Raw genomic sequence first — 11,780 nt, forward strand, 5'->3', positions numbered from 1 at the left:
TCGTGGTGACCGGATTATGAACGCTGATATAATAAGCCAGGCTGCATTTCGTGTTTTTTTTATTCTCCGCAGGATAAAACACCATTAAAAACTAGGCATAGCGAAAAAAAATCTGGACGTCATTCTAAATATGAACTCCTCTTGTAAGTTCAACATAATAGACTTAGAAGTAGCTAAATTTCACGGAAGTAAATTGAATTCTGGGGATGACCTAAATTATTACTTTTGCGGGAATTAAATTTGGTGAGAAGTTATTAAACGTGCGAATCTCCAAATTTGGTTTCCATGAAATTTCGTTTCATTTGAGAACTACAACGACTTCGCATCAAGGGCTATTTGCTTGCCAGAATTGATAACGAATGATATAAAAGCCGGTCTGTCCTGATTATGTTTATTCTATAAGTGAATAATATTTTTAACTCTCGTACAAAGTGCCAAATAAATTTTTTAAGCCGGCCTGGTCTTGATTATGTTGCCCCGATTATGTATTTTCTGCCCTGTTTATAATCCGGGCAGGACATCCCAACACAAGGGTTTTTTTTCTGACCGCGCCTTTTAATTAATTACTTCTATTGTTTTTTATTCATGTGTTCATTATTGAACACATGAATCTTTTGTTTTTAGCGTGCGAATGGCCTCACTCACTCGAAGAAATAAAATTAATTCTCATCTATTTATGAGGTTAGATGTGACCACGTTGACTTCGTGCTAGATGATTAATTCAGGGATTAGTACTCTGAAAAATAATTGTTAATTGGTGAATTTGGATTTTAGGGATTTGCTCCGACACATTTGCTTGAGTTTAAGCTTTCGTATGAGAGAGGTCGAATTATAGTATTTTTAAGATAGCTTAATTAACTAGGCTAACGACATAAAACGTCAAACTTAAATTTTTTATTTCATTTCCTGTCTTGTACAAGCACTTTTCTTTAACAACGTTCCAAGTCTTAAGAAATAGAGGAAACGAGAAAATAAAAAATAAAAATTTTTATATCAGTGGGTCTGTCAGAATCACCTGGCAAATTTCTCAAATCTTAACCTTGGAAATTTGTTATGAAGAGTCAAATGAAATTTGTGTCTTTTTTCATGCTCCGACCAATGTGTGTTTAACTTTTAGTGGCATTTGACTTGTATTCTTTTTTAACGGCGAAATATATATCTTATCTTATCTATTTATAAAAAACACAAACAATAGCTTTAGGGTTTCAGTTTTATATTTAACTGCACTTTCCTTTTTTTTGTTCGATTCTCATCCCCAGAGCTCGAAAGTAGTTTTATCTCGAAGAGCCCTGGGGTCAAGAATGTCTTTGTCCGGTTTTCAATTATTCTACGCAAACAGGAGAATGAAATTAACAATCAATTTGTTTGAAGTAAACAACAATCTGTTGTTTTCAAAACCAGACAGTTTACAGTCTCGGATTTCATATTCTGTAACATAGAGATAGCGGAATCTGCTTTTAAAGTTGCTTTTACACTTCGAAAGAACGCCAATTTCTTAGAGGGTAAATTCATTTTGTCCCGGTTGACTAACGGGTCGAATTTGATGCGTGTACGTGCTATAGTAAGTACATACGACGTGAAGAGTCCTGGGAACAATAACGTCAGAGATGAAATGTGACACTCGCATGAGTTGATTGTAAACAAACTCTTAATAAAATGACAACTTTTTCTATTCAATTTTTTTTAAAACAATCTACTTCACAGCAAGAAAAACTTTGAACCTTCAACAAAAACAACACACGAATGTCGTTTTCTTTTGTATCATTCAAATTGTGAAAATTGTGAAATATTTATTGTGTTGACTCAGTCTACTGTCAGTGGGAAGAAGAAAACAATTTTAATCGAAATACTAAAGGTAAAAAATTAAGTATACTCAATACTCGCTAAAATTTTTCTGCTAAAAAATAAGAATTAATAGTAGCAAAATCTTTATAAAAAATTCTAGCATGGTTAAAATTCTATGTCTAAAAAGAAATTTTTGTAGTGAGCTGTACGTTGTATATACAAATCGTCTTACGAGTTAGAAATTGACATGTCTTCGTTTGGTTCCCACAGCAACAACAGTCCAAACAATATGTTTTACTTACAAATTACATCTAATTTTAACTTAAAAAACATTTTTTGGTGGTACAGGGTGTTAGCTAAACAACTATTCAAAATGGCGCCGCCAGATTTAAAGAAGATGCTTCAAGTGAACATCAAGCCTCGTCAAGATTCTTACACAGATCAATTCAGTCGAATTTTTATGGTGAAAATGATGATGTTGACCTCAGCTGTGACCGCCATCTCCTGGATGAAAGATAAGGTAAAACTTTTTTGTATTAGAATAATAAAAAACTTAAAATAATAAAACAACTTAAGAAAATTCAAATCTTTTTAAGGTCAACACTGACTTTTTCTTCCGTCGTAGTACTTGTAAAGGTTGGGAAAGGTCGAAATAACGTGATAAAAGCAATCCACCTAATTCCAGTCCCACAACCATTCTCAGGCCTCATGATGGAAATAAGAAGCAAACAGAAGCTTATGAACGATGTTTGCCATACAAAAGGATGTTGACTTTAAAATATTAGTTTTTTTGGCCATTTAAAAATATTTTTTCTCAAATTAAACTAGTTTTAATTAAAAATAAATACAGCACAAAAAAAATGAAAATTGTATCAAAATTTGGGCCTTTTGATTCCCAAAAATATTTTGCCGAATATTTGTAAACTATTTTGCCGAATATTTGTAAATTAAAACAGACGTTAAATAAAAAAGCATGGTAAATTTGATGGTGACATAGCGAAGTGGAGCAAACGGTTTTAAAAGTGGGATTAACAACTTTTAAATTGAGGCCAACCTTTTCAAAGTGAGGCCAACATGTTCAAATAAGACCAACATTACCGAAGTGAGAGCCAACCTCATTCCCAGCGCGTGTTGTCTCTTTTTTTTAATAATCGGGACAGCAAGCATCGTCCTAATATGAAAAAGAGACAACAGACACCGTAAACAAGGTTGAGCGAGACCGACAGGGACCACAATATTTTTAAAGAGAGGAGCTTTAAAACAAGCATTCAACTTTGTTTTCCTCTGATTTTACTAATAAAATCATTACTTAGAAAAAGAGGGTTCAGCCCAATACAAAAGTATGCTGACGGTGATAGTGATGCTCAGTTTCTGGACAACTTATTCCATTTTTGCTCAAACTTTGTGAAAACTAGCACCATGCACCAAGCATTACAACGACATAGAAATCTTTTATTTTTTCATGATGCCATCATTAAAGGTTTTTTAAGGTTTCATTACAAATAAGAATGCACTTTTTTTAGCTAAACTGCATTGTCCCCAAATCTCATGACATAAACGGAGCCTTTGTAGCAAAAGCATGCTGGATCAATGGCTTATACGTTTACCGAGAAATCCACCCAAAGGATCAAAGCTTTTATTATGGAATTCCAACAGACATCAGCATGAATGGTATTATTAATTCTCTTCTTTTTTAAAACAGTATTGTAACATTTGCAATGTTTTTTCCTGAGATATCACCTGTTACTTTTTCTTCCTAAAAATTACAGGTTACAACAAATATGGCGATTTGTGTAAATCTAATGGCGCTAGCTGTCAAGAGATGGAGAGGACATTCTTCCTGCAATATCAATGGTTTCCAATTGGTGTAGCAGCTCTTGCATTCTTGTACTATTTACCATACCTACTTTTCCGTCTTGCCAATGCAGATATGCAGAGCTTAAAAGGTTTAATCGCTGGTAAAACTGTCCAGGATGTGGATTTTGAAAAAGTTATTCAAAATTATTTTTCCCGACATTCCCGATCAACTTCAAACCAAACGATTAGAGTCTTACTCAACATTTTGGTGAAAATACTGTATGTTGTTGCAAATATAGCTGGTTTTATTGTCATTGATAGCGCTATCAATAAAGAGTTTATTAAATACGGAGGGCGTTGGTCAAGCTGGCTAGGTGCGTACACTTCTCATTGAAATGTGTTATTATATTTCAAGAGAAACAGATACTAAAATGCTCTAGTTACATTACTATATGATTGTTTACGGTCTTCGATGTGCTGTTAAAATAAAATGCTTAATTTTTTTAGGAAAAACAAACGAAGGTCGTCATGACTACACCCAACCTGACGAGCCTAAACCTGGTCACCATTTACTTCCTGGGTTTGGATTGTGTGAGTTGACATCAGTGGCAGCCGACAATCTTCAGGCTGTAGTAAATGTACATACATACGTTTGCGAGCTGACTCAGCATATTTTGTACCAATACATTCTTATTGTGATGTGGTATATTTTCATTCTGGGTATTGTGATATCCATCGTTGGTTTTCTCAAGTATTTTTTCGATCTATTCATGGCATCCAGCACTTCAGATGTCGAGGGAGAAGATCTAAAAGTATTGTTTCGTAACTTGACGTCACGTGAAAAAGAATATATGAAGTTCGTGCGAAGAAAAAGCATGCCAATTTTTGGAGAGCTTCTGCAAAAGTTGAAGGAATATAACTCCGGTGGAAGCAGCGTGGTAAGATTAATTCAAAAATTTGTGACTAATTTTAGAGAAAACTATTTTACTTCCTTGGAAATAAGGTAAAGGGAAAATGTATGCATTCTGTGGTTAACAGCATGCTAAAAAGCACTTTTATCAAATTGAGCGCAAGTGTGCAAACCCAGGTTGGATCGGGAAGATAACAATTCGATCTTAGAATACAACAAACTGCCAGAAGAAAATGCCAATAATCTACTTTTTCTGTTTATGATGGAAAGTTGAGTCGTGTAAATGAAACACGGAATGAGATAACTGAAGGGCGGGCAAATCCGTTATCTACGGGCTGACTGGTATTTAATATTCCCATTTTCAGTGAGACGCAAGGTATAGCTGCTTAAGGTAATTTACACACCCTGTTATGCATTGTATTATACAAACTACTGTTGTTGTTTTTCTAGCCATCCACAAGCAACCGATCGTCATATGGTCCACCTGAAAAAGAAAGCATGCAGTGAGATTGCAGTTTATAATTTTTAAAGACAGTTTGTTTTTGTCATCAGTGTTATGTAGAGCAGTTTGTTATGTAAATAAATAAGTTCTCCAAGTGTGTCCTGGGTATATACTTGACTTACTTCATTTTTTTGTAACTATGAAACTTTTGTGGAATAGTTTTTTTGTGTCTAAGCCGCAAGATCTCCCATGTCACCTCGTAATTTTTATATATGCTAGATACTACTAAAGTAACTTACTACTAAAGTATGGAAATTTTTACTTTAGCCCCTTTTTACATTGCAAGTTTTTTTTCTTTGTGTCTCATATCAGGTAAATTCAACTCCTGAAAGTAAAGACTTATTTTGTGTAAAGACAATGTACGGTTTAAGATTGTAGTTTTATATTTTGAATAGTAAAACGATTTGAAAATATAAGTGCAATTTTCCACGTTTGATAATATTGTAACTGATAACTTTTTATATAGATTGAGTTTTATATGAGTTGTGTTATTTTTTTCTTTACTATTGAAGTTGACAGTTATTTAGCAAGCCACAGGCTATGAAAGATTAGTCCGAAATGATGCGCAAAAGTAAGGACTTTTAGGAAAATAAAGAAAAAACTTTTGACAAGTTTTTTTGCGCCAAAGAAATGTTTGTCCAATGGAAGAGAATTAAAAAGAAAAAAAGCATTGTATGATTTAAATTCAAAATATAACATTACATAATCAATGTGTAAGGCGGAAACTTCACAACAAAATATTAAATGGTAACAGACCAGTAAAAATAAGGAAGAATGGTGGCAAGAATTTAAGTGATCGCCCAGGTATTTGCTAAAACCTTTCTCCAAGTTAAAGTATTCGAAAAATACATTTTTTATTTTTACAGTCTGGTTCAATTCTTCCAATCTTCTTTCTAACCAGTTATTATGTAAACAAGAAAATCTTGGTAGCATTCATTGCATACGTCATTGCCAAAATATTACAAACCAGATTTCAAGGATTAAATTACGAGAGTGTCTTAACCTCTTGATAAAATATACGAACATGTAAAATATAAGTCGCAATTAGGAGAAACGTATAGGGCAAATAACAACGTTTATATTGTCTCTGTTATCTCTTTTCTATAACCGGGACGGCGAGACGAACATGACCGTGGAGGAGGCCTCGTCACGTGACCCTCAAATGCACAGTTTTTTGGTTGTAATATTAAATGAGATTTGTCTCAATAAACCAAAGTTTTATGAGGCCTCCTCCAGGGCCATGTTCGTATCGCCATCCCGATATCTCAAAAAAGACACAACATGCCCTGGGGACGAGGTTGCCCACGAAGCTTTCTTCGGATAACTCCACTTTGTAATCAAGACTAGAAAAATTTCAGATCTTAAATTTCTTTAACTTTTGACGTAATATATATAAATGTTGCCTCTCTGGGTGAATTTAATTAACCTGAGACTTGCATCCCTCCTCTTCACCAACTGTACATTTTTCTTATCCCAGCTTTTGAAAAAATCGGTTTAAATCGAAACAGTATGTCATTTTTGACCGAATTGCTTCGTTTAACCATAATTTGTAGAGAAAAGAGATGGTGTTAAACAAACGCCTTCCTGCTGTTCTATATTATTGGTAGATTTTTGTATACATATTCAATATTACAAGGCAAGGGTGTACGAATTTTGTTTCGTAGTAAGAAGGTATTGAGAATAAAATTTTCCGATTTTTATATAAATAATATTAATAAAATAATTAATGATTAAAATACTATTATTATGCCATAAATTTCACTCCGTTGAAATATTAAATTTTAAGGTGGTTGGAAAGTTAAACAAAAGTGACGAAAAAGATGGTTAAGTTCACGTTAATGATTTCGCGATTTATTTTTACATCCACCTTATTTTCACATTTATTTATAAAAAGAGTGCCTCTCCAAATAAGCAACCAGGGCTACTGTTAGTTTTAGCCATGTTTAAATAGTCTAGTTCAGATACGGACGGCTTTCTTTATCAAATTTAAAGGCCTGTAAAAATCTTAACCCTGTTTTAATAAACTTTATCTTTTTTAAACGCTTTTTTACATAATAATGTGCTTTGTAAGAAGGAATATAGGGTAAGAATACTTAAAAGAATACTTAAGAAATCCTCAGGCTGATTTTTCAAAGAAAGAACGAGAATAAAACGACTTATTGGCATTTATTGGCATGGTAGTTCCCACTAATGGCAAAAAAATGGTGGGCAAAGTAGATCTTTTTTTACCATAAATTCCCGTTAGAATCGCACATGCTTTTATTTTTTTCCGGGAAAAGGAAAACATTTTGAAGATTTGGAAATGGCTTCTCGTTGGAGATCATGGGATTTGCATTTCGCCACTGACGTCTTAGAATCACAAATCTCCATTGAGCCCTTAAACATATTGCCAGTAGGAGGAAGAGGGAAAAGGCAACTTAATATTCCGGCAAGCCTACTTACTATACCAGTTATTCAGGAAAGTCTTTCTTCAGATATTGATGGTGCTAAAAAAGGCAGTGGTCGAGGTAGACGCTTAAGAAATGTTAACAAAAATGATTTTGAAACAAATTGTAAAATACCAGCTCTCCCTGAACACAGTTTATTGGAAGTCTCAAAGCGAATGGAAGTGAAAAAGCTGCAAGATGATAAAGAGTGGCCTTCATTAAATGCAAATAAGAATAATTCATCAAAAAATAAAAATATATCATCAGGCGAACAAAATGTTAAAAATTCTAGATTTTTTTATTCAAAGAAAGAAACAGATAATGGGTTTGTATTTAGTAATAACAATTTAGATATTGAACGAAGGAACAGTGCTGAACTGGAGAATAGTTATTCTTTTTCAAAAACAAAAACAAAAACAGCAAAATATGAAGAAGTTAGGGAACAATTTGCTGATGATTTAAATGACCCCTTTTCAATATTTAAAGAAAAAAATGAAAAAGTTGTATTTACTCCTACTAATGATGAAGTTATCTGTGATACAATCCTAGAAGAAAAACAATTAGCATTATCAAGAAACATAGAAAAGAGAGAAAAACTATCTGAAAAAGAAGTTGAAATGTTAAATGGTAAGAAATGTGAAAAGCGAGATTTATTTTTAGGATTAGAATTAAATTCATCATCACAAGTTACAACAGACAATCATTCTTGTAAGAGTGATGTAAAAGATTTTACAGATATTGACTTTTTGTCAACATTAGAAAACCGTCAAAATTATATTTTGATTGAAAACATACCCATAGGTTCTGATGATGAAGTATTTCAGGAATGTATATCTTCTTGTGGTGATATTGTTCTCTTTCAAACACAAAAATCTGAAAACACAAAGCTAAAAACTGCTCTAATTAAAATGGATTCTTCCAGTCATTGTGACTGGGTAATTTCATGTTTGGATGGTGATATGTATGATGGTGGCAATAAAAGATTATCAGTAAGGAGAGTAGAAGATATAATTGATAGCAACAAATATGTTTAATGAACATGTATAGACACTTTTTCTTTTGTTAAACGAGATGTATTTATACACGATTTTTCAAAGCTTGTAACCTTTTTTAGTTCATATAAGCATCTTCTTAGTTCATGTATTTCAATTTTACCATTTTATTTTGATAAGGGAACGATCTGGAAAATCTGGCTTGGGACAAGAAAATTTTGCCTAAATCCAAAATATATAAGCCAGACATCACAAATATTAGCTGTCAAAGTCACCTGGCCGAGCCTTTTTATCGCAATTTTTGATATACAGAATCGAAGAACTAGAATAACAAATCAATACTATACTTGTCTCCTGGGAAATAGTTGAAAACTTCATTTAAATGAGGCATATTTGTGATGTCTACCTATTGTACAGCAAATTTCAGCAAAAAACACTTCCCTTATTAAAACATTTGTTGACAAATAGATATATATATATACACTGTATATATATGGTTGTGTTTTGTTTCTTTTTTTTACATCTTTTGAGTATATTTTTTGATGCTAGTAACATTTTTATGTGTGGTTTTTTTTAGTCGAGAGATAATTTAACTGATGAAAGAAAAATTTTGAATTTGAATAAATCTTCCTCTGGTCTGTGAATTTCTAAGCAATTTTTGTTGTTAACCTAAAGAATAAGATTTTTCTGCATGGAAGCTAAAGTATTCTTAGCAGGTGTTGCAAGACATTGATAAGACATTATTTGTTTTTAGATTAAAGAGAATTTTTCCATGTTAACAATATGAAATGGGAAAACCACGAAAAAGGTTGACTCAAAGAAAAGGCTCTGCTAAAAGACGAAGAACAACATCAAATGAAACACAGCCTTCCAATTCAAATAGAGAGCAAGAAGAAAATGAAGACGAATCGAGAAGTTTTGAAATTAACTCAGTCCAACCTTCTTCATCATCAGTTAATTTGATTACTCCCCCCCAAACTGAAAATAGTACAACTGAATTTGTTTTTGCACCACCAGTATCATTTTCTCCTGAACCAGCTGTGTCTGATGAAAATGTTGCTACAAAAATTGAGCTTGCTCCTGCAGTTTCTCCTGGGGAGTCATCGAGCTCTGATGCACAGTTACAAAGCAATAGGACTAGTGTAATTGTAGAAATAATTGATGTTGACAAGCTGCCAGAACGTCCTGACTCGCCACCTGGTAACCAATATATTAATACACTGAACACAGTACTAATAATTGCATTTTATAGTCATGTGAGAATGGAAGCCCATTATTCTAAATAATAAATATTTTCATGGTTACGATACCTCAATGCAGAATTTATTTTTTCAATTAATAAACCTTTGTTTATTTCTGCAGAATTTATTTTTTCGAATTGCTCTTAAAAGTGCAATTTCCCAGGACTTATTTTGCAAATAGGGTAAAAATCACAAATTCCACAAAAAACAGTATGGATATTATATATTATATACCAAATTTTACCAAAACTGAAACAAATAATAAGTTACGATCTGTGCTCTTACCAAAAACATTGCTAAAAAAGATTGTAGATATTAATTAAGGAACTTAAATTAATTGACTTTAAAAAGTTATTCTGGATCCTTATTTTTTAGGTAACGATGTAATTGAAATCAGTCCTCCGAGAAACCTTTCTTCAAGAAGTAGCTTATCTCTTAGACATTATGTTGATTTAACAAATTCGGAAAGCAACTTAAGTTCCACAGTAAGCATTTTCAATATATTTGCAAATACAGCTACATGTATCGTGTTATTTGTTATTTTTACTAATTATATATTTTATTTTAACATCATTTTTTATATCATTTTAGACTTCTGACATTACAGGTATGTGTGTTGGAATTACATTTATCTTGTGAGATTTGAGAATTAGCAGAGCTCAATTTTTCCATGAAGTAAACTTAGCCTAATAAATGTTTCTGTTTTTTTTTTAGAACAACATGACTTACATAACGAAGATGGTGATGCAGATAAAAATGATAAGGACAAGAGTGATGGTGATGATTTACCAAATGTGTTAAAATTGCCAAGGTGAGGCATGAAATTTGTTTTGTTGCATAAACATCCCTTGGAAATAAGTTCTTTAAATAATGTAACTCTGTCAATATTTAAGATTTCCCATTCTTAGTTCTCTCTGTAGTTTGTAAGAATCTTTTCAGCTCACTGTCGCTTTTTTTTTATCAAAGAAAGAATATTGAGAACAGCCAATACCATTCTTGTTCGCATTTACAACAAAAATGTGTTTACAAAAATTTATCACCTTGAAAGGAATAACAGTATATTTTGTATATTTTTTTAAAAAAAAATCGGCTTGCACATTAGTTTTGAATATTACGACTCATTTAGCTATTTTTTTAAAAAAATTTGAAACCAAGCCATGATGCAAAAAGAAATAACTTTTTGTCTCGATAAAGTAATTATTTTCCACAACTTTGCAAAAACGTTTTACTCGTTAAGTAGAACGAGATAAATTTATCCGACGGGATTCCCTCTTATGTTTTCTAACTAAATCTTAAAAAGTCTTATGTATAAAAAGTTTTGTCTTAAAATTTGCATCACTCCTGCAATAGCATATACAAATCTAAATCCCAATGATACTTGCTTACACTACAAAATATTTCTAACTTGTAGTAAATCGCCCAATCCATCAGGAAGTGCGTTCACAATTAGTTGTCCAATATGCATGGAAGATGCGAAAGAGGTATGTTGACGAATGTGTGTGCAATGTTGGGGTGTAAACTTTTTCTGTTTTCCGGGGTCTTTTCTGTTTATTGCTGAGATCTCAGTTGATTTGCATTAGTGAGTCAAGGACATTTAAAAACAAAATTTCTCTCCGTTAGATAAAACGGTCATGATCATGGTTTACCATGAAGCTAAGCTAGGATGAGCCAATCTGTAGTGGAATATGTCTTCTTATACCTTTATGTTATCATATTGTTAAACAGTTGTATTTAGAATTTTATATAAAGGAGTATATCCTTTTTGTATCATGGTGGGTTTATTAAGGAGTTAAACGAAACACCTTTGATTACGTCATAAGCTTTCACTGATTTCCCTTACGTAGGTTTTGATGAACGTACACTTACACGCCAATCTTGTTTTACGCCGTGTTCTAAAATTACCGCCACTCATTGTGGGCGTAAGAAGGCCAAATAAAGTATTTTACTGCTTTGTTCTTTCTTTTAGATTTTATCACAGAAGAAACAACTGATGTCTACGATGTGTGGTCACGTATTCTGTAACAAATGTATTATGACGTCTTTAGAAACAAAAGGGATGTGTCCGACCTGTCGCAAAAAACTAAAAAAGAAACAATTGCACCCTATATTTATATAAATTTTTTCAAA

General features: G+C 32.6%; 2 protein-coding genes across 2 annotated transcripts; both read left to right on the top strand.

Moving 5' to 3' along the window:
- The first annotated feature begins 1,694 nt into the window (after positions 1–1,694).
- LOC130644282 (uncharacterized) lies at positions 1,695–5,473 on the top strand. The gene is made up of 6 exons (XM_057449821.1): positions 1,695–1,855; positions 2,134–2,305; positions 3,309–3,456; positions 3,555–3,956; positions 4,090–4,520; positions 4,943–5,473. The coding sequence occupies exons 2-6, from the start codon at positions 2,159–2,161 to the stop codon at positions 4,997–4,999; spliced, it is 1,185 nt and encodes a 394-aa protein (XP_057305804.1). The 5' UTR covers positions 1,695–1,855; positions 2,134–2,158; the 3' UTR covers positions 5,000–5,473.
- A 3,651-nt stretch (positions 5,474–9,124) lies between these two features.
- On the top strand, positions 9,125–11,773 carry LOC130644293 (uncharacterized). Its single transcript, XM_057449832.1, has 6 exons — positions 9,125–9,612; positions 10,029–10,138; positions 10,245–10,260; positions 10,368–10,464; positions 11,065–11,134; positions 11,620–11,773. Exons 1-6 carry the CDS (start codon positions 9,201–9,203, stop codon positions 11,767–11,769), a joined length of 855 nt encoding a protein of 284 aa, XP_057305815.1. The 5' UTR covers positions 9,125–9,200; the 3' UTR covers positions 11,770–11,773.
- Positions 11,774–11,780: the final 7 nt, after the last annotated feature.

Source organism: Hydractinia symbiolongicarpus, chromosome 5, assembly GCF_029227915.1.
Source record: "Hydractinia symbiolongicarpus strain clone_291-10 chromosome 5, HSymV2.1, whole genome shotgun sequence".
Classification (NCBI taxonomy): Eukaryota; Metazoa; Cnidaria; class Hydrozoa; order Anthoathecata; family Hydractiniidae; genus Hydractinia; species Hydractinia symbiolongicarpus.